Genomic DNA, 23152 nt, shown 5'->3' with positions numbered 1-23152 from the left:
GAGATGTCTTTAAACTCTTTTTCCTTCTTTCTTTGATAAGTGATATAATGTGGTTTGGACACTCAGAGATTCCTGAGATTCCAGGTTCTGGTTGATGATTTACTGCAAAATTGCTTATAAATTGAAGTAGAAAATGTTTTGCAGACCTGGCAGCTTTCTGGCTTCACACCCATTTGTCACCCAGCATTTCCCTTTGTGTATAGAACAAGAATTAATTAGGCTGCACTGCAGGAAAAGTTTATGGCTATAATTTATATAGGATGAATTTTTTTTTAAAGAGACAGCATTGTTTTGTTACACCTATATACATATAAGTATGTGTGTGTATGTGTAAAATGGTTTTCCCCCCCCTTAAAGCAGTGTCTGCAAGCTTTTGGAATAAACGTTCATTTTTCTGTTTAATGCAAGACGGTGGTGGAATATATAGTAATTACTTTCTGATTAAACTATTGGGGTTTTTTTTGTTGTTTGTTTCTTGTTTTTTAATTCTTTGTGTACTGGGGAGAGCACTCAGTTTTAGCTTTGCATTTTAGACATTGGTTAGACTTGTCTGGTTTCCAGAGCTTTGTATTCTTTTGGTCTCTTGGAAGACTTGGGATTCTGTCTTTTTTAGGGTCTTGCTCATTCAATTAATGTTTTCATAATCAATGCAAGTCAGAACTTGCAATTTGTTCCTGATTTGCACATTAAAGAGCTCCATTAATTAAGAATCCTGGTGTTTGGCATGTTCCCGCAGGATCTGTGCATTATTTACATGGTAAAAGTGCAAGATGCAAGTTTCTCAGTTGTAGGGGCAATTGCAGTTAATCCTGCTTTTTCTTTTTCTTTCTTTCTTCTTCCTTTTTTTTTTTTACTTTTTACTTGTGAATAACAGCTATTTCATAACTCACTGAAACTCCTTAGGGAGACATTGTACCCAAATAGGAACAAATGATCCAAATGAGGGGGCCATGGTGAAGGAAGTAGAAAGTAAATCCTTTGTTTAAAGGAAAATATTTCCTAGAAGACATCTAGGATTTCTGTGTATGCTTTTTGTTGGTTCCCCCACTTAGTTAAATGTAAAAGGTATAATAATGTTGAATTGTAATTCTGTGTACTTGGAATTTGCCAATTTTCCCCCTGATAAAAGTAGATGTACTGATAAATGAATTGGTCTTTTATAACCCAAATAATCACAGAAGTGGAGAAAAACACGGCCCTATGCTTATGTCAAGTAAGCTGTTTCATAATATCCCTGTTTAGTTGCTTTTTCATGAAATCACTTTTTAAGAGTATTTAAGTTCTGTTATTGTATCTTTTGGAAGCCTTGGTCTAAGTCATTTGTGGTCTTCATCTTGATGTATAAGAAGGCTTAAAAAGCAGTTGGAAACATAAGATCAGATCAGTGGTTCAGTAAGTTCCTCCTTTCTAGTTTTAACCATGGCTAATGCTTACCTGTTCATAATATATTTTCTAATACTAGCTAGACTTTCTCTAAAAATACTACAAGAAGCTACAGAGCATTTTCCAAAAGAGTAGAGATATTTTTCCCCTGTATTCGCAAAACTTGCTAAGAATTTTATGGGACTTAGTTTAATTTGTCCTTATGCTCTTCTATTATGTTAAAATGTATATGTATGGTACTATATGTTCACTGTAAGAAAATATAAACAGTATAGATGTGTATAAAGGAAAAGTTTTCCTACTTTTCCAAATTCCCACATCTACTTCTCAGAGAAAACATAACAATTCGGGCTATATTCTTCCAGGCATTTTAATATGTATATAATTTCTTCCTCTAAATGTAGTCTTCTGTTAAATTTTAATAGCAATTTGACAAGGAGGGGTGATTGGAGGTGGGGGAATGAGAAAAACCAAACCATAGGCTATAATGTTACTTATGAATTATCTTAGAGAATGTCTATATGTAATGATGTCTTTAAGCCATAATTATCTCTTTTTTTTTTTTTTTTTTTGAGACAGAGTGTCGCTTTGTTGCCCAGGCTAGAGTGAGTGCCGTGGCGTCAGCCTAGCTCACAGCAACCTCAAACGCCTGGGCTTAAGCAATCCTACTGCCTCAGCCTCCCGAGCAGCTGGGACTACAGGCATGCGCCACCATGCCCAGCTGATTTTTTTTTCTATATATATTTTAGTTGGCCAGATAATTTCTTTCTATTTTTAGTAGAGACGAGGTCTCGCTCTTTGCTCAGGCTGGTCTCGAACTCCTGACCTTGAGCGATCCACCCGCCTCGGCCTCCCAGAGTGCTAGGATTACAGGCGTGAGCCACCGCGCCCGGCCATATTAATTATTATATTTATAATCTGTCCCCAAGTAAGTTTGCACATAATGACCTGCTTTGAAAGTTTGTCATACTTGAACACACTTGACTTTAGCTTGAGTTCTTTCATAATTTTTAATGCCTTTTATATAACATTGATTGTTTTGCTTGGGGTTTAGTCTCAGATCTACCAGTTCCTAATTTTCTTGGGATGGTGAGTAAATTTGCCTCTGGAAAAATCCAAAATGCTACTGTTTTGAGAAGAGTTATTCATAATGGCTATTAATACTGTTTCATATGAGAAAGATTCTTATAAGTACAGAAGCTGTTCAGTCTTAAAGATTCTCATATCCTAAAGGTAGTACATAATGCATGCTGCACAAATGTCAACAGTGGTGGGGGGAAGGCAGAGACAAACATTCTAACTCAAGTAATTAGAAAGCATTTCTGGTGTCCTCAAGTGAGACTCATGAGATATAAGAACATAAGTAAAAAGGAATCAGATATGACATTTTGAGAACAGCAATTATCAATTTACTTCCATCTTGGTATTTTTATTGTGCAGTATGATGCTAGATGCCAGTGTACTCAATTCTCATGCACTGAACTGGCTGTACAAACGTCTCCTTTAGTTCTTACAGCAGCCTATGAAATAGGTGCTAGTAACTGTTGTACAGATGAGGAAATCAAGGCTTAGAGAGGTTAGCAAGTGGTTTAAGGTCACACAGTTGGTTAGAGGCAAAAGGCCACACAGAAACTGAGGTCTGCCTAGCCTCACAACCTTTGTTCTTGGCCACACTGCCCACTCACTGTGCATATGCTTTAACTTCACCCTTTTGTGTGAGGGCTTTTATTCTCCCCTTTTCAAAGAAAGTTTGAGGGAATACAGATTTGGAATAAATGCCAAAGCTAAAGGAACGAAGGCAGGAGAAATATGGAGATGAATTTGTTGAAGCATAGAAGGCTTAGAACGCGAGTAGTAGGTATTTTTCTTCAGTTTTTCTAAAGATGCTGTTTTAGGAGAGCTAGAAGGCCTTCAGGAGATCAGCTCATCTATCTGGTCCCTCTGTTACAGTCAGGTATGACTTTTTTAGGTAATAAAGAAATAGATAAATAGGTGGAGTTTTTTCCTTATAAGTGTAATATGTTTTTTCCTTATAAGTTTTTTCCTTATAAGTTTATACATTTATTGTATAAAATTGAGAAAACAGCAAAGCAAAATTAAGGAAATAGTTTTCCCTAATCCTAGCAGTTAAAAGTATTTGTAATATTTTGGTATATGGATACATATTGCATATGTTTTCTGGTTTTTTTTTTTCTTGGTGCGTGTGTAGTTAGAACAAAAATGGGACAATATTCTATATTCTGTTTTGCAATCTGATTTTCTTCTACTTAACAGAGATCACGAATATTTTTCCATGTCGTTAAATATTGTTCTGTAGCATTACTTTTAATGACAGCATAGACTCTCCATCATGTGGATAGTTTAACCAGTTCTTTATTGTTGGACATTTGAATTGTTTCTAGTTTTCATTTTTACAAATAATGCAGTAAACATCATTATAACTAAATCTTTACTCATATGCATGATTCCTTTGTTGCATGAAGTAGATTTCTAGATGTGGAATTAGTATATCTTCTAAGAATGTGCTGCAAACTTTTAAGACTTTTGATCTATATGACCAAATTGCCCTCCAGAAAAGTTCTATCAGTTTACATTCTCACCTTTTTTGTATGAATGTCAGTTTTCCTTATCCTTGTCAGCATTGGGTATTATAATTTTGTTTTATCTTTGTCACTTTGATAGATGGAAAACGATATCTGTTTAAGTTATATTTCTTTTAATTTACATTTCTCAATATTTAATGAGGGTAAACATTTTTTCCATCATACATTTATTGGTCCTTGCTATTTCTTTTGTGAACCAAACAAGGAAAATTTTAAACTAGTTCCAGGGATGGATGATCTCCTTGTCAAACAACCTTATGGTCACACTAATTCTTTTTTTTTTTTTTTTTTTATCTGTTTCTTCTTGTTTGGTTTTCTGTTGACAGGGAGAATTACATCTATCTCAGGAGACCTCTTTGTATTATTAAAGATCTTTATTTAATCCTAATTGCCTTTTAAAAAAAATGTAAAATTTGTTTCTTGTGAAGTGTTATTTTTTTCAAACAGTACTGGGTCTACTCCTCCCTCCCTAAATAATACCGAAATATGTAACATAGGTTGTGAAAGTACCTTTTCCCCTACTTTTAAGAGTGTCTTCTAGAGATAACCATTTTTAACAACTTGTTATATATCCTTCCAGATACTTTATGCAAATATAAACTTTTTTCAAAACATAAATGAGATCATGCTTTATGTCATTGACATTCTCATGTCAATGCCTATAAATCTACCTTTTCTTTAAAAAAAATTTGCTATATGTTTTCTTTTTTAAAAAAATATTTCAAAGTAAATTAGAATCATGCCATTTTGCCCGTAAATATTTCTGTATATGGCTCTAAAAAATGAGGATGTTTTCTTATATGACACTATCATCTCACCTAACCAAAATAATATTCCTAATAATTACCTAATATGTTCACTTCATATTCAGATTGCTTCATTTATCCCGAAAAGTTTTTTATGGTTTAGTTTATTCAAACCAAGTGTCTTTTCTTTTCTTTTCTTTTTTTTTTTGAGACAGGGTCTCACTCTGCCTGTTTGGTGGCGTCATCGTAGCTCACTGCAGCCTCATGCTCCTGGGTTCAAGTGATCCTCCCACCTCAGCCTCCCAAATAGCTGGGACTACAGGCACATGGTGCCACGCCTGGCTAATTTTTCTATTTTTTGTAGAAATGGGGTCTTGCTTTTGCTCAAGTTAGTCTCGAACTCCTGGCCTCAAGCAAGCTTCCCACCTTGGTCTCCCAAAGTGCTAGAATTATAGGCATGAGCCACCGTGGCTGGCCCCAAGTTCCATTTTATGCTGCTCCTTCTCAACAGCTGCATTAAATTATCTGATTAAACTAAAATTAATTTAAGCATTCCCCTCTAAATGGGCACTTAGTATGTTTGTAGTTTTTACCCTCTATAAACAACTCTGAAAATAATATTTTTGTACTTAACCTCTTTGCTTTGAGATTTATTTCCTTAGGATTAATTTCTAGAAGTGAAATAGTAGGGTTAGGAGATATGCATGTGTAAAACTTTGATATTTTACTGGATTGCTTTCTGTTTTTTACTGGATTGTTGAACTCTCATCAGTTGTGTATGGAGAGTGCCCCTTTCCTTCCTCACATCCTTCCCAGCATCAAGCATTATCAGAAAAATATATTGTTTTAAGTTTTTAATCTTAAAAAAATTTTTTTATTAGTGAGGCTGTCTTTTCTGACATATTTGGCCATTTGAATTTTGGAGACTGTTAATGCAGTTCTTAGCATTCTTTTTTTGAGATTAAGCAAGTATTGCTTTATCTTGTTTTACTGGACCTGCTTTCCATCCATATTATTTGGGCTTCCTTTAGGTTCTCCACTTTGTTTTTTCAAATGTGGGAACAGATTTGGACATGACATTTTAACAGAGCCTTGCTAGTGTTTTTTATCGTGTGATAGTATGGGGAGGGAAGTTTTGTCATTTTTTAGTAATTGAATATTTCATTACACTCTGTTTTCCACATAGTTATGATATAACACTCAAGGATACGTTTGTCTAGAAAATGAAAACTGTGCAACCGTTTTTTAAGCTGGTAGTAGTTTCATTGTCTTATCTGTAAAATGGTGTTATAATAGTAGTATCTACTTCAAAGGATTGTTGTGAGAATTTCAATGAGTTAATAATTATAAAAGTGCTTAAGCTACTGCCTGGTACTTAGTAGGTCTTTACTGGTAACTATTAATCTTAATACTGATAGTGCAATCTTTTCAGGGTGTATCTCTTTGGCCACAGTATTTGTTTTCCTCTCCTTGAAAGGGTTGTGTGAATAAACACTAGTACTATACATATAGTTAGTTCTTTGAAGACTTGAAATGCACACGTAAAACGTACATACCAAGAAAGATATTAAGATGTCATTTTTATTCAGTTACTTATTCAACGATACAGAGTCTACCATTTGTCAACACCAAACATACCCAGGTGAATAGTTTACAGTCCCTTCTCTCAGGAAGCTCATCGAAAGGTGTGGTTATAGGCAAACTATTTTCAAAGCATCACTTAAATGTTGTTCCATAAACCTCTCAATGTGTTTCATTTTGAGTTCGAAAATAAACAACTCTTAGTCTTACTAATATTAGAAGAATCTTTTATTTTATTAAAACAGTCTTTTATTTTCTGAGCCTCAGATTATCCATTTAAATGGTGATAATTACTAATTCTTCCTGAGGATGAATTGTACCATGCCTAACAAAAGTTAGTTGGGGTTTTTGTTTGTTTTTTTGTTTTGCCTTTGAGACTGGGTCTCACTCCGTTGCCCATGCTGGAGAGCAGTGGTGTCATCAGCCTCCTAAGTCCCGGGGATTACATGTGTGACCACCATGCCCATCCCAGGAATTTAAAGACATGAAAACAACTAACTTTTATCAGGTGCAGCGGCTCACACCTGTAATCCCAATACTTTGGGAGGCTGAGGTGTAGGGATCGTTTGAGGTCAGGAGTTCAAGACCAGCCTGAGCAAGAGTGAGACCCTTGTCTCTCCAAAAAAATAGAAAAATTAGCCAGGCGTGGTGGTGCCAGCTACTCGGGAGGCTGACGCAAGAGAATTGCTTGAGCCAAGGAGTTTGATGTTGCAGTGAGCTATGATGATGCCACTGCTGCACTCCAGCCTGGGTGACGGAGTGAGAACCTGTTTCTAAAAAAATTAAATAATAAATTCCTAAGTCTGGTAAAATGGTTTTGAGACACTTAGCAGTAGCTCATGTATCTTGGTAAGGTATTTTATAATAAAGAAAATGTTAAAGTTTGACTATTTTGCTTGTGTTAATAAAAGGTCAGTTTGTTGAGGACATATAATTAATTGATACTGAAGTTAGGAAGTATGTAGTCCACATTTTGTTTACTTGTCAGCATTTAGTTTTGGAAATGATAGCGTAATCGGATGTTCTACCATGTGATTTAGGCATCCTCTCTGAAATGAAGAAAACATTTGTAGAATAACTTTTATGGTCCAGGTGTGATGTGTTAGATACTGGTGTGACAGGATGAAGTAGTCCTTGCCCTGAAGCAGCTTAAATGTAGTAAAATCAGACTCACAGTACAAAATGGCAAGTGGTTTAACAGTGATGTGAATGATCCTTAGAGAGGAATGATTAATTTTGCATGAAATCCCCATTTCAGGCGGATATTTTGTGAATCCCCATTTTCCTCAGAGCTATTTCCAGACCCATACTATACAGAGAACTTGAGCATTTCGTTAGGGGCAGTTTCACCACCTCAGAGGCTGTTTCTTTAAAGACTTTATAATATGAAAGAGTCAGGCTTTATTTGAAAAGAAGCAGAGGGTTACTTGGATTGTAGTTCTAATTTTATTTTAATAAATTTCCTTTCTTCACAGTTTATTTTAAATTTTAATAAAATTTTAAATTATAAAAGTAATATATGTTTATAAAATATTCAAACAGTTCAAAAATATATCAAATAAAAAGAAAGTATCCCCACGCTCCCTGGATAACTACTGTTAGACAGTTTAAACAATTACAGTACTTGTAAATTAAACTTGGATTTTAAGTACCTCATATTCTGAGCATTTACTCTTTCTGTTTAAAGGAGGAAAATGGGGCCGAGTGTGGTGGCTCATGCCTGTAATCCCAGCATTTTGGGAGGCTGATTGCTTGAGACCTGGAGTTTGAGATAAGCATGGGCCACATAGTGAGACCCCATCTCTACAAAAATTAGCTGGGCATGGTGGCACGAGCCTATAGTCCCAGCTACTTGGGAGGCTGCAACAGGAGGATCACTTGAGCCCAGGAGTTTGAGGTTGCAGTGAGCTATGATGACACAATTGCACTGTAACCTGAGTGACAGAGCAAAAAGACCCTGTCTCAAAAAAAAAAAAAAAAAAAAAAAAAAAAAACACCAAAAAACAAAACCCAACAAAACAAACACAAAAAAGTTGCAATCTAAAGGGGGAAAATAAATTTTCTTTATTAGGAAAAGTGCTCAGTAGCAGTGGAGGTTGTCTGGGAACTGTGAAGTGGAAGGTAACTGTAGTGGATTTCAGGAAGTACATTGATCAATTAGATTGCTGTGTCCTATAGGGCTTTTTAAGGATTTATTGACACACTTCATCAAGGTATTTGAGAGAGTATTCAGGGAAACCTAAGAAATTCTGCAGTTCTTTTCCCTTCCTTATAAATTCATGCCTGGTCAAAAATTACAGCTTGAGTGGGATGTCCCTCCACAGAACTCAAATGCACACTATCTATCATGTTACTTAGTGTGGCAGTAATGTAAAATGTTAAGGATTTTTTTCTTTTTGTTTCTTTCTGTGAGGAGGCTCACTCAACATATATTTTATCCTATGTCTCTTCATCTTTCCCTTATTTCAGCCTCCACTCACTCCTCCAATTCTCCACATCATTCTCTTAAGAGGAAAAAATAAGTTTTGTCCACTGAGTCCTCTTTCTTGTTTGATTTAATGTATCTTGGGTTGAATGTTTCTCACAAAAACACTTTGCATTCAGAATTAGCCTATCAAGCTGTTTCCTCCGTAGACTCCTCTATAGATTGCATGCCTTCTACTCTGGTGCCCTCTGAGGTATGAAAACCCGAGTCTGCTTTTGGCTTAGCCTTCATGATTTTAGAATGTAAGTCACCACGCTCTGCTTTGAAAAGTTATCCTTGCGGTTATTTGGTACCATTAAAAAAAATTCTGCTTTTAGTTCACAAAACTAATTAACACACTAGGACAGAACTCCTTATACTATTCCAGTTAAAACATGATCCTCAATAGTAAACACATTTACCTAAATCTGTGAATATATATGTATATGCACATACCTGTTTGTGTGTATGTACACATGGATATATAAAAATTCTAGTTGGATGTATATTGGAAATGATAGCAAATTATCCAAATGCTTGGTGTTTGAGGAATCTGTAACCTGCAGTCCTCTCCCTTACTGGTAATGCTATTCTGCTTGGGGAATATAGAACAAGCCCAAACAGCAATACTGACAGAATTCAGAATTATGATACAGTGGAGCCTTCACGTAATTCTTTGTTGAAGAAGTTAGAGCCTAAATGTTAAGGCTTATTGTTATTCTGAGTTGATAATCTCTGCCTTGCTTTAATAATTTTTCCTCATGCCTGGGTAGCCGGCGAGTTGCACAATAATCACTCACACAGCTTTGTAATCAATGCCCAAAGTAATAGGATTCCTCTGGCCACCGGCAATTAATAAATTTGTGTCTTTTTTAAAACACTAGCAAGTCGGGCCTGAAATACGACTGACTGGCTCTCCTCATTTGCATATTTATTGCAGTGGAAAAATTCTTACCAGATGATTGATGCTGAGCCTGCCTCTTGAATTCCAAGCAGCACATTATTATGAAATGAAAAATGCCGGCCATACAGTTGATTAAAGTTGAAGACAGTGGAATCGGTGTTTTTTAAGATTGTGGGAGAATTAAAGGCATATTTTAATAGATGTTGACAAGAAGTGAACTAACAAAAGCAAAGCAAAGGATTTGCTTGAAAAGATTTAATCAAACGTCTTTCTTGGGGGATTAATTGCCGGGGATGACTAGTGCAAGTGGCAGGCTTGTGTGGATTTGAATGAAAAGTATTGTTCTCAGGCCAATATATTGTGTGTCATTTTGACCTATAGTTTAGCTCTAGTTCTAGAGTTACTTTTGAAGGAGAAAAAAAAATGCTGTTGTAATCTGTAAATTCCAGTTCAATGTATTTATCTGGGGTAATAGGAAGGTGGGAGTTTATTTGTACCTGTACATAAATAATTATATGTTTGCATATATTTTTTAAAATGACTGTATAGATATTTAAAAACTGATAAGGTAAGCTTTGTTTTACTTTATACATTAACTCTTCCTGGTCCCTCTCCATCCCATTGCCAGAAACCTTACTTGTTGGTTTATAATCTAATTAATAAACTGTGAGCCTGTGTCTAAACTTATTCTCTGCCTACAGTTTTATGTCGGACAGCCTAGATGAATCAGGGAAAAAAATAAAGCTATTAGGTGAAAATGGTTTTTAGATTGGTGACATTTTATATATACAATGCTTGCGTATGGGTAGCATGTAAATGAATAACTAATATAGGAGTCTGTGAATGCGGTCCAATCCTAGCACTGGAGATTGGTATAAGCAGAACTTAAAAGATTTTCATCATGTGAAAGAGAATTAATTTTTTTTTTTTTATATAGGGTTTTACTCTATTGCCTGGGTAGAGTTCAGTGGTGTCATCATAGCTTGCTGCAAGCTCAAACTCCTGGGCTTAAGCAATCCCCTTGCCTCAGCCTCCCGAGTAGCTGAGACTACAGGCGTGTGCCACCATGCTCAGCTAATTTTTCTGTTTTGTAGAGACTGGGTCTCACTATGTTGCTTAGGCTGATAAAAGAGGATGATTTTTTGATAGTAATATGCCTTGTATTTTTACATTTTTAATTTCCAAAATGCCTTAATATGTAGTAACACAGTTATTTTTACTTTATTTCTGTGAGATGAACAGGCAAAGGATTATGTACATTTTATAAATGAGAAAATTGAGACTCGGATTAAATTGGTCTACTGAGCATAAATGACTAGTTAGTGGTAGTGTCAGTTAAAATACAGGGCTCCTAACACTCAGTAAAGTACTGTTTCCATTTATTCTCTGCTCAGAATTATTCCTAAAGCTGGTGACCAGATGCTTAGGTTGAATCTCGGTAATATGGTGAGGCATATCTCCTTCTTAATCTCCTCTTAAGGGAAAGGCCTCTGGAAATGGACCATGTAGGGAAAAATAAACATATATATCCTTGATAGTCTTCATTTGTTTTGTGGCCACATGTGAAGAGGGAGAGAGAAGAAAGTATATGCATCTTTGCTGCATTTGTTAACTTTTGACTCTAAACGATAATTGGGAGAAAAATTAGAGGTGAATTAGAAACTGTTGATTCCTTCTATTTATTATTCATAGGGCTGAACAAATAGAATTCCATCCTATATGAATAATAAAGAGGGTTTATGGTTTGTTTGTTTGCTTGTTTTGGCTGGGAAGAATTCTCTGTTTAATCTGAGCCTCCAGGAGAGAGTCTTTCCTCATTCTTGTCAGCTCTGGCTTTGAGGAGGACTACTACCTTCAGCAAAGGATTGCCCCATTATCTCTTAGGTTTTACATACCATCCAGAAGGAAATGTGGCCCTAACGTTACAAAGAAATGAGAATTAGGTTCTGTCTTCTAAATCTCTTTATAGGAAGTTGTCCGTGTGTTGGGAGCACTGGTGACATTTGCTTTTGGTTAGAAGCCCAGAATTGCAGATTTCATCTCTGGTAGGTCTCTTGACACTTTGATGCATGGTAGTGCTATCCCTGAATGGAGCCTAAATACTTCAGGGCTACTTTCTGACTGGGTGAAGGGGTGTATAAAATGAGAACATATGAGAGAGTATTAACACAAAGGCACACTTTGATTTACTGATATTGGCTCTCTGCTTTCTCATTGGATTGATATGCTGTCTAATATATCTGCAATGGATTTTTTTAAAACTGACTTGAACAAAATAAAAGGGCTTGTGTAGCTACTTGAAAGTGGCCCTTTAAAGTTGTAGTCTTTCGTTGGATGTTTTCACAATTCTCGGTTATGTTACATGTTAGAGTCAAATTATGACTTGCTTGTTGAGGGCAAGCAGCTATAAACGTTATAGACTGCTTTGTAGCTTATTCCCTGTGTGGTTCTTGATTTTATATTTTAGATCATGGACACGTGGTACCTAGAGGAAGTAAGGAACAGGCACTTTGCTCTTCTTATTTATTTTAATTTTTTATTGTGGTAAAAAATATGTAGCAAAATTTACCATCTTAAACATTTTTAAGTGTACAGTTTAGTAGTGTTAAGTATATTCACATTGTTGTACAACCAGTCTGCATAACTTTTTCAGTTACAAAACTGAAACTCTTTACCCATTAAGCAATACCTCCCCATTTTCCTCTCTCTCTAGTTCCTGGTAACCACCATTCTTCTTTCTGCTCTATGATTTGGACTTCATGTAAATGGAATCATACAGTATTTGTCTTTTTCTGATTAGCTTATTTTACTCAGCATAATATCCTCAAGTCCCATCCATGTTGTAGCATGTATCAGAATCTCCTTTTTAAGTCTGAATAATATTCCATTTTTTTTTCCTGTTCTTCTTTAACAAGGTGAGTTTGAAGGATTATAGATGATGTTTTTCTATACAGAGATGACTGGGATAGTAGGATTTTTTTTTTTATTATACACTGGTCTTGGGATTTTTAAAAAATATTACTTTAAAGTTATGGTAAAATATGCGTGACATAAAGCTTACCATTTTAACCATTTTAAGTGTATATAGTTCATTGTCATTAAGGACATTTACACTGTTACATAACCATTACCACCATCTACCTCCAGAACTTTTTCATCATCCCAAACGGAAACTCTGTACCCATTAAACAGTAATTTCCCATTCCCCTTCTTCCCAGCCTCTGGGAACTAACCACTGTTCTACTTTCTTTGTTTATGAATTTGACTGTTTTAACTACTTCATATTTGGGTGGAATTACAGAATATTTTTCCTTCCCTAACTGGCTTGTTTCACTTAGCCTAATACTTTCAAGGTTCAGTCTGGGAAAATTTTTAAAGCTACTTTGCAGATGTGAAATTGATTTGTTGTTTCACTTTGGAAAACATAGGATCTGTTTCTTAAGATATAGCCATTTCTAGAAAAGAAGGTAAAAACTGGTTAATACTTAACATAACATTTGAATGAGATGAGCTTTCTGTATTTTCATGGGCTCCCTTCCAGGTGTTAGTGTTTTTCCTATTTTCTTGCTACAGCGTACACTTTCATAACCTATGGGATATCTGTTTACAATTCTCAGCTCTTTTAACAGATGATCGTTTGTGGTAACAGTATCTGTAGTTATCTGTATTCTTTGCTTTCCTCATTTCTTTAAAAGTTTTCCATGTGTTTACATAATTTTGCATTGTTCTACTTATATACTTGGCACATTTAGACTGAATAATTCTCGCCTTTAAAATTGTCTTTATTCTTTTTTTCTTGCTTACTTTTCATCTTAACTTAATCCATTTCCCAAAAGCTGACAGAAGAATAATTCTGTATTGACTTTTTTCTTATGAGAATAAACTTTTATCTCCATATTTGATGGAAAGTTTGGGTTTTCTTCTTTTTCTTAAGATTGAGAGCAACAGATTGAGAACCTTGGTTTGGAACACAAGGTATTTTGGATTTTGTCAGGTAATATTTATATATTATAAATCCTCCCAGTGGCATGATAATGCATTGATTACAAAAGGATTAGAGTATAGAATTTAGAAAAGATGTGATCGAGGATCTTATTTTAAATAAGGAAGTTGTATTTTTATAGTTTTATATAGAGATTATTTGAAGGAATAGAGAGTAGTTGTTGGGTCATTGAGTTCCTTCTGACAAGTCTGAGAAGACCTTCTCAGGTAGGTTAGTTTTTCACCTTGTATGTGTTGAAATAGAACACTGTAGTATAAAATATATGGAGAACTTGTCTAACTCACAGGTTGGTATCCCATTGATGAAGCAGGTTGGGATGTAAAATAGTGAGAAGGCTGCTCATGCTGGGCAGGTAGAGGCAGAAGCAGAAAAGACAGATAAAATAAGACCTATAAAATCATTCAACCTAAATTTGTGTGGGCTGAAGTTTGTATGGAAGGTAAAATAAAAACGAATTTGGGGTAGCTGAATGGAAATAGGGATGCTTGTGAGAAGATTACAGTTATGTAAGGGAAAGAGGGAAGGAGTGGTAGAAGCATGGCCAGAAATAAATGGACAGTTATTAGTGATACTACAATGGAAAATACAGGATTTAGCAACCAATTAGATGTAAGAGCACCAAATGTCAGTGATCTCTTGTGAAAACACATTAAACAGAGCAGAGAAACTCAGACAAGGGAGAAGTATCATAAAGGAAGAAAAAGTTCTGTTTCTGACATGGTATGTTTGAATTAGTTTAGTGACGGGGCATCCATGTGAAGATTTTCTGGCAATTGCTGGAAATGTGAAAGTTTGGTATTAGGAAGGTGTTTGGAGTGCTTTCAACAAACAAATGGTGATTATCAGTGTCTAGTTAGCCTCTTTAATAGGATTATTCTGATAGAGAAGGTAAGAGTTCAGTTCCCAGAAGAACCAGTTTTTATTCTGAAAGTTTTTAGCCATAGACTATATACTTAATCCTGAACGGATATGTTATACACATGCATGTTCTTGATGTGCAATTTTTTTTAATTTTTGTTTTTACATGTGATCATTCCCAAGATGTACACATTTTTAGTATACAATTCTGGACTGCAAATAAAAAGCCATTAATGTGGGTTTTCATACGTGAACGGGAACTTTCCATAAGAATATGTGCTGAGAGATTGGGTGAATGGTGTGGCAGCTCAAACCAGAGACATGAGATCTGCTGGGAGAGGGGCAGGTGTGGTGGCAAGGATCCCGGGACTCAGTCGTGCTCTTTCAGAGAAGAGGAATTGCTTAAGCAGCTGATTGATACTGGGATAAGCCAAGAGGTCAGTGGATAAGCTGTAGGACGATACCCCAAAAACTTAACACCAACAGAACAAGTTAATGGTTATAAAGGAGTTTGACACACTTAATACATTTAAGAACTGACAATTTATTGAACTCCTACTGTTCGCACTTTTCTAAGCATCTTACACGTATGATCTTACTTGTTCGTCACAACAGTCTGATGAGGTAGGCACTGTTATTATTTCCAATTGGGGAATTCTATATTTCAGAGAGTTTTTCAGTCCCCGGGTACCCTGCACCTCCCGCTTTTATCCCCACCAGCCAGAAGTGCTCGGGAGTCATGAGTTCTAGGCATCACCTGCTTTAGAGTATTGTCGATAACTAATTGTCCTTTCCTTGTGCTTTATTTCCCAGGTCACAAGGCACTTAAAGCATTGTTGAGGTCATTGGTAGATCTTCAGGAAGAGTTGCTTTTCCAATATCCAGACACTAGATACCTAGTAGATGGGACAAAGCCCAAAGCAGGAAGGTAAGGAGAGAATGGAACTATGGAGTTGTTTATTTCTTTTCATTTTGGATAGTTTCTTCACATTTATGAAAGAGAAAGCCAAAGTTCTTTCCAGGTAGATTCCAGGCTTAATGTTAGTAAAATAGAAAGAAAGAGCCCCTTATATTTAACTCGTAGTCAGGATGGCACATAAATTTGGAATTAGATTTTGGATTTTTATATTTAGTTGAACCTAGTTCACTTTGTGGGCTTAGGCAAAAGACTTGGCTTCTCTTTAGATCTATTGGAATTAGCAGATAAAAGCACATTTTTATGAAATTAATGTTTATGAAACACTTTGTGTCCATACCGTGGAATCACTGGTCACAACCATCTCCTTCTCAAGGAGAGAAGAAGCTGTTATTTTGAAAGACGGAAAAATTTCAGAAAACAACAGCAAAATAGCTCTTTTTCTTTTCTGAAATTATTCGATGAAGGTCCCCCTCCCCCCGCTTCACACCTGCTGTATGTGGTACCTGCTTGCTTTTTTCCCTTGGGCTTGTTCTCTGTTTCATTTTTTTGGACTGACTGAACTAATTGGAAGGACAAGAAGGAAGCTCACATTTATCGATGTATTGGGGTCAGTAATCTATTGAGTGCGACTGGCTATATAGTTGGAAGTCATGTTACATTCTCATGGCAGTTGCATATACAGCATCACAGCTTAGTGCTGATTCTTTTGCCTACCCCTTTAAGTTTTCTTCACATTCCACTTCTCTTCTGTTTGGTTCAACTAATATTACTCATCTTTCCTGAACAGTTGGTTACAGAGAGACGTTTCCCTTATTGATTTGAGGATTAAGGTCATAGAAATATGATTATATGTTTAATTTTTAAAGACCCTCGTGTAATAGGACAGGCCTGGTTCATACACATTTCTAATAATGCTTTTACAACTTCATTTATTTTTATGGCTTGCTTACCTTTTAAAAAATGTTTTGAAACCAGTTATTTTTACATTTATTTGAAAAGTTACATGAGTTTTGATTGATCTCGTGAACATTCTTTTCAAACAAAAAAAGAAGCCATCTTATCTTTGGTGATATTTTGAATGTAGACAGAACAAGTAAGGCGTAAACATTCTCTGCTTCATGTGAACCTAATTTATTTAAGTAATGTTTATTTACACCAGACTTAGTGTTCTTATTGGTTTTCTAGTGAAGAGATTTCTAGTGAGGATGATGAGCCAGTAAAAGAGAAGCAGCAGCAGAGAAGGGTCCTGCCAAAGAGGAAGCTGGAGGTGGATGAGTACCCCAGCTTCATGGCAAAGCGCTTTGCTGACTTTACAGCCTACAGGAACCGCACGCTTCAGAAGTGGCACGATAAAACCAAGCTGGCTTCTGGAAAACTGGGGAAGGCAAGTGTGTGTGTGTGTGTGTGTGTGTGTGTGTAAGATAGGTTGTGTGGACCTAAAAGCATTGTAACTACAGCTTGTTTGAATGGATGTTGTTACAAAGTAATGGTAATGAGTCATTTCTGTAGCAAAATGTACTGAACTTCTGCCACTGGGGTTTATATAATACCATTCAGATTTGGGATTTTAACTTTATTAGAAAGAATGTTTTATTCTTGAAATTGAGGCCTTGTAGTGTTCAAGTGCTGAAAATACAAAATACTTTAAAGAAATGGATTTTAAAACAATAATTATTAAAGTAGCAGAAGTTAATCTCTGGGCATAGAAAAGTGATATAACCTGCTTGAGACCAATTTTTTTTTTTTCTGAGAACAGTGATAGCCATTCACAAACTCAGTCCTTAACAGAAAATCTCTTCTGAAAAGACAATTGTCTATTTCTCTGCCGACACAGAAAGATAGAGAAACCAATGTAGCTGCCTTCAGCACGGATTTTCTGCATTATCTGACACTTGTTAATGTTGTTGCAGGGTTTTGGTGCCTTTGAACGCTCAATCTTGACTCAGATTGATCATATTCTAATGGACAAAGAAAGATTACTTCGAAGGACACAGACCAAGCGCTCTATCTACCGAGTTCTTGGCAAACCTGAGCCAGCAGCCCAGCCTGTCCCAGAAAGCTTGCCCGGAGAACCGGTAAGAACTCTGTGATGCAGGGTGATTTTGGGGAAAAGTTTCTATGAGGCTAACTAACTGAAAAACTTGTAAGTGTTACCTGTTGGTGTAAGAAATTAAGTGAAAGAAAAGAAAACAGCACTGTTTTACTGGATTGTTGAGAAACTAAGAGTATGTGGGAGGAGGAAGTTTTTAAAAATGGGGCTACTATTAACTTTTGTATGTCATCTCCTCTTAATTCTGAGTTTGATACAGGATTCTGGTAATGGAAGCATTGTGAATCCAATTTTTAAAATTCAGTTTTAGAGCTATTTCTATGGAAATGTCAGTATTGAAGTAAGTGTATACTTTTTAGGCTTAACGTTTGCCATTTAGGTATTCTAGAAAAGGACCCAAAAGCGGAATATTCAAATTATTTTGTTTAAAGGAAACATTTAAATTTTTTTAATTATAGGAGAAATATATGCTTAATACTTTTAAGTTCATAAAAAATGAAAATGAAAAATTTCTCCCTACTCGAAAAATTCAACTCCTCAGATTTAACCATGTTAATATTAATAGTTGTAACAAGGCCAGGCACGGTGGCTCACACCGTAATTCTATCCCTTTGAGAGGCTAAGGTAGGAGGATTGCTTGAGGCTAGGAGTTTGAGACCTCTGGGCAACATAGCCAGACTCAGGCTCTACCAAAAAAAAAAAAAAAAAAAAAAAATAGATGGGTGTGGTGGCATGCCCCTGTAAATCCCAGCTACTTGGAAGGCTGAGTGGGGAGGATCGCTTGAGCCCAGGAGTTCGAGGTTACAGTGAGCTATGATTGCACCTCTACGCTCCAGCCTGGGCAACAGAATGAGACCCTGTCTCTTTAAAAAAAAAAAAAGTTGTAACAAGCTTCAAGCATTTGGGTCTTTTTTTTTTCCCCCAGGAAATTATGGGGATACAAACATTTTGGTTACATGTTATGACTTTGTCACATCCCAACCATGATTTGAGATGTGCCCTTCCCTCCCTCAGTGCTCACCACTTCCATTAGTTGTGAGTTTACGCACCCCCAATCCTCTTACCCCCAAAGAATATTACTACTGTGTGAGCACCTTAGTGTTGATCAGTCAGTGCCAGTTTGATGGTGAGTACATGTGGAGCCTATTTTTCCATTCTTGTAATACCTCACTTTGGAGGATGGGCCCAAGCTCTACCCAGGAAAATATAAGAAGTGCTAGATCACCATTGTTTTTTATGGTTGAGTAGTATTCCATTGTATACATATACCATATTTTATTAATCCACTCATGGATTGACGGGCAGTTGGGTTGTTTCCACATCCTTGCTGTAGTGAATTGTGCTGCCATAAACATTCAAGGGCAGATGTCTTTATTACAGAATAACTTTTGTTCCTTTGGGTAGATGCCTAATAGTGCTATTGCTAGATAAAATGGTAGTTCTACTTGTAGCTCTTTGAAGTATCTCCAAATTCTTTTCCACAGAGGTTGCATTAATTTGCAGTCGTGTTTGGGTCTTTTAAATTCATATATCTGTAGATATATAAATATGATTGTGTTTTTACTAAATGGGATAAACATGTGTATAAATATATAAAATATTGCAACTATATATAAAAATCTCGGCCGGGCACGGTGGCTCACGCCTGTAATCCTAGCACTTGGGAGGCCGAGGCAGGTGGATCGTTTGAGTTCAGGGGTTTGAGACCAGCCTGAGCAAGAGCGAGACCCTGTCTCTACTAAAAATAGAAAGAAATTATCTGGACAGCTAAAAATATATATAGAAAAAATTAGCCGGGCATGGTGGTGCATGCCTGTAGTCCCAGCTACTCGGGAGGCTGAGGCAGAAGGATTGCTTAAGCCCAGGAGTTTGAGGTTGCAGTGAGCTAGGCTGACGCCATGGCACTCCAGCCCAGGCAACAGAGCGAGAGTCTGTCTCAAAAAAAAAAAAAAAAAATATCTCACAGCTTTTATTCTTTTTTTATATTTATATTTTTTTGTTGTTGTTGAGACAGAGTCTTGCTCTGTTGCCCTGGCTAGAGTGCAGTGGTGTCATCCTAGCTCACTGCAACCTCGAACTCCTGGGCTCAAGCTATCCTCCTGCCTCAGCCCTCTAGGTAGCTGGGACTACAGAAGCATGCCACAACAGCCAGCTAAGTTTTCCGTTTTTTGTAGAGACAGGCTCTACAGGGTCTTGCTCTTGCTCAGGCTGGTTTCAACTCCTGACCTCAAGCAATCCTCCTGCCTCGGCCTCCCAGAGTGCTAGGATTACAGGCATGAGCCACCATGCCCAGCCAGAAATCTCACAACTTTAAAAATGGAATGTATCCTAGACACTTTTTCCATATCATTACATAGAGATCTATTTCATTTTTCTTAATGATATGGATGTGTACTGTAATTTATTCAAACAATGAATATTTATGTTGTTTCTAGTTTTAGAAACAGTGCTACAAGTTGTGTGTTTTTGTGAACATATGGATAGATTTCTTTTTTTTTTTTTTTTTTTTTTTTTTTTTTTTTTTTGTTGAGACAGAGTCTCACTTTGTTGCCCAGGCTAGAGTGAGTGCCGTGGCGTCAGCTTAGCTCACAGCAACCTCAGACTCCTCGGCTTAAGCGATCCTACTGCCTCAGCCTCCCGAGTAGCTGGGACTACAGGCATGCGCCACTATGCCCGGCTAATTTTTTCTATATAGATTTTTAGTTGTCCATATAATGTCTTTCTATTTTTAGTAGAGACGGGGTCTCGCTCAGGTTGGTCTCGAACTCCTGACCTTGAGCAATCCACCCGCCTCGGCCTCCCAGAGTGCTAGGATTACAGGCGTGAGCCACCGCGCCCGGCCTGGATAGATTTCTTGATGTGTAAATGTTACAGAAAATATACTAAATCCTGATAGATGTTGCCAAATTGCCTCTAAAAAGGCTACATTAATTTCCAGTCCCTCCAGCTATGTTCTCTGGTACTGTGTTGCCAGTCTTAGAGGTGAAAAATTTTATCTTCTCATTTTAGTTTGCATGTATTTTATTAGAATGAGGTTAAACATTTCCATATAATTATTTGTGGGGTTTTTTTTTTTTGTCCACTGTTAATATTTTTGCCTATTTTTCTATTGGACTGTTTTGTTTTTTAATTTTAAGAGCTTTTTATATTTTAAGGAAAACAGTGCTTTGACTATTACACATCTTATTTACACAGTAGCTATGTTTCTTTGATAACCTCATTGGGATTCCCTCTTTCCTTATTCCTCGATGATACAGGAGATCCTTCCTCAAGCCGCTGCCAATGCTCACCTGAAGGACTTGGATGAAGAAATCTTTGATGATGATGACTTTTACCATCAGGTCTGATTTTTTTTTTTTTTAATTCTCTTTTGTTACAAATCAGGTTTTAGTATTTTAAAACAAACGATAAAATTCTGTGAACAACAAAGGTAGCTTATTTTGGAAGAGTAAGAGTCAGACAGTGAGTTAGAACTCCTACATTCAAAATTAACTTACTGTGTGATTCAGGATTTGTTGCTTTTCTTCTGTTATATATTTTCCGTTTGAAATGAAAGCAGCTACAGCTACTTTGTTGGTTGTTGCTTGAGTATAAGTTATCTGTAAAATAATTTCAGATTCTTTGAGTCAGGTGGTTTGTTCTTTCTCAGCTGTTTTTGATAATGGAGGACTTTTTGTAGGTTGTTAAGTTTCTTGTCCCATTACTATTAGAGTGGAACATGGAGCTGGAAGTCTGGGATCCCAGAGTTCTTGAATTGCACTTCTGGTTCTATTATTACTAAGCCTTTTGTTTTTAATGTCTTTTTGTGCCTGCTCAAATCAGTTAAGTATGTACTCAGAGTGTCTGCTGCTGTTGATTATAATAATAGTATAGTGCTTTGAAGACAGAAAGAATTGGTAGAATTTGAAATATGGTCCAGTTCTCAATATGTCTTCACAAACGTCCCCCAGTTCTTTTCCTGACATTACTATCTGTTGACGTGCTGCTCTTTTTAATGATGCTGGAGACTCTTAATGTAGGCTAAACATTTGGGCTATTCTAAAGAACTAAAATAACTTCCTGTATTCCTGGGTCTCTTGATAAGTTATATTTCTTAATGAAATATGCTTTAGGCTGTACCCTTTCTAGCTTAGTGGAGAATCGAGGATGCTGTTCAGCGGTGATACACCAGTTTTACGTGAGCCATTGTTTATCAAGATAATGTTTTTCTCTGTAGAATTTTTAGTGTGTTAATTTTTGCCAAACATTTTGCAACTGCTTGTTGAAAGATTAACAGTGATGGCTGTACTATGCATATGGATATGAAGGAAGGAACTTCTTAGGAAAATTACATGTAAAGCCAGAATAAGTGATTCTATATTGGGGTTTTGCCCTAAAAAGAAAGACTTTCTATTAATTTTTTTATTCATTCTGTAATGTTTGATAAAATTATTGCCATAAATGAGTCTTAAAGGTAATGATAAAAAAGAAAGTAATGATGAGAGGGTATAGGAAAGAGGATTGGTGTGGTCTCAAGTGTTCCTTGTCAAGGGTCCTGATTCTTTTTTCCTTTTCTTCTCTTATTATATCTATTTGTCAGAAGAGTAGGGAACTCTATTTTGTTCTGGAGTGTCTAAGGAAGTACCTGATGTGGGATATTAATGCTGTATAATTGTGTGAGATCATGGGAGACGATCAAAAATGTTCCAGTCCTCATTAATTGAAGTGTACATTGTTCGATGGAAAGTGTATCATAAATTAAATAGGCTTAATAAAATAAACTGAAATTACTGGGGAGAAGTTATTTCTATTGGCAATCCTTAGTCTGAAAGATTTTTTTTCTTTTTTTGCCTGAAGCTCTGTTTAAAAAGAAATAGCCTTACTTGATTGGCCCTTCATCCCAATTAATAATTTTAACTTCGATAAATTCTGATTTCAGAGTTATGACTAGTCACATCTTAGCTTTTCCCCTTGCTGGTTAATTGGGGTGGTGGGGTTAATCTAAATTAAAACTTAAACTAATAGAGGTCAGCAAGGCAGCTGAAACACCTGAGTGAAACAAATGGGGCTGCCAGGCGCAACTTTATCTTGGCTGTTTCCCAAGAGGGAAGTGGCAGCAAATTGGAGTTGTTTCAGCCTTCTGTAAAGGTGAATGATGGGTGACACTTGTTAATGTACAGCATCTCCGGAAGCATTCCAGATTGCTTTGCTGCTGTACCAACTGCTGCCATCCATGCACAGTCAGTAGGAACTGGACCAGTTGCCAACATCTGGCAGCACAGCAAGGAATGGGTGCAAGTCTTGAAACCCCGCAGATTCTAAATATGGTGCTTAGAACTGTGCAGGCTTTAATCACTTACCCCTCTTTGGCAGCAGGCTACGACAGCTTATCCTAGCCTCGTACATCACATCCCGACATCTGCTGAGCTGCAAGGCAGCTGCACATTCATTTTCTTTTCTTGCCTTTTCTCTTTGCTTCCTATTCCCCTTCTTCTTCCTACTCCCCGCTCACTTCAGCTTTCCTCCCCCTCCCCAGTATACTTCTTGGGAGAGATGATCTGTAAAGATTACTGCTTCATTGTGTGCAAGTAATTGTGGTGATGCCAGGCCCTTGACAGACACAAGGTAGCACCTGTTCTGCTGACCTGGTTAATTTCTTCTG

General features: G+C 36.6%; 1 protein-coding gene across 2 annotated transcripts in view; it reads left to right on the top strand.

The window, feature by feature from the left end:
- Positions 1–23152, top strand: part of AATF (apoptosis antagonizing transcription factor) — a 97595-nt gene that overhangs the window by 18969 nt on the left and 55474 nt on the right. For both annotated transcript variants that reach the window (XM_069481060.1, XM_069481059.1), the window contains exons 5-8: positions 15356–15470; positions 16647–16845; positions 17372–17536; positions 20769–20852. In XM_069481060.1, coding sequence (XP_069337161.1) covers positions 15356–15470; positions 16647–16845; positions 17372–17536; positions 20769–20852 — 563 coding nt within the window. The remainder of the gene's footprint in view (positions 1–15355; positions 15471–16646; positions 16846–17371; positions 17537–20768; positions 20853–23152) is intronic.

Source organism: Eulemur rufifrons, chromosome 9 (assembly GCF_041146395.1).
Source record: "Eulemur rufifrons isolate Redbay chromosome 9, OSU_ERuf_1, whole genome shotgun sequence".
Taxonomy (NCBI): Eukaryota; Metazoa; Chordata; class Mammalia; order Primates; family Lemuridae; genus Eulemur; species Eulemur rufifrons.
Note: the sequence above shows the minus strand (reverse complement) of the source record. Positions and strands in the feature narration are given on the sequence as shown.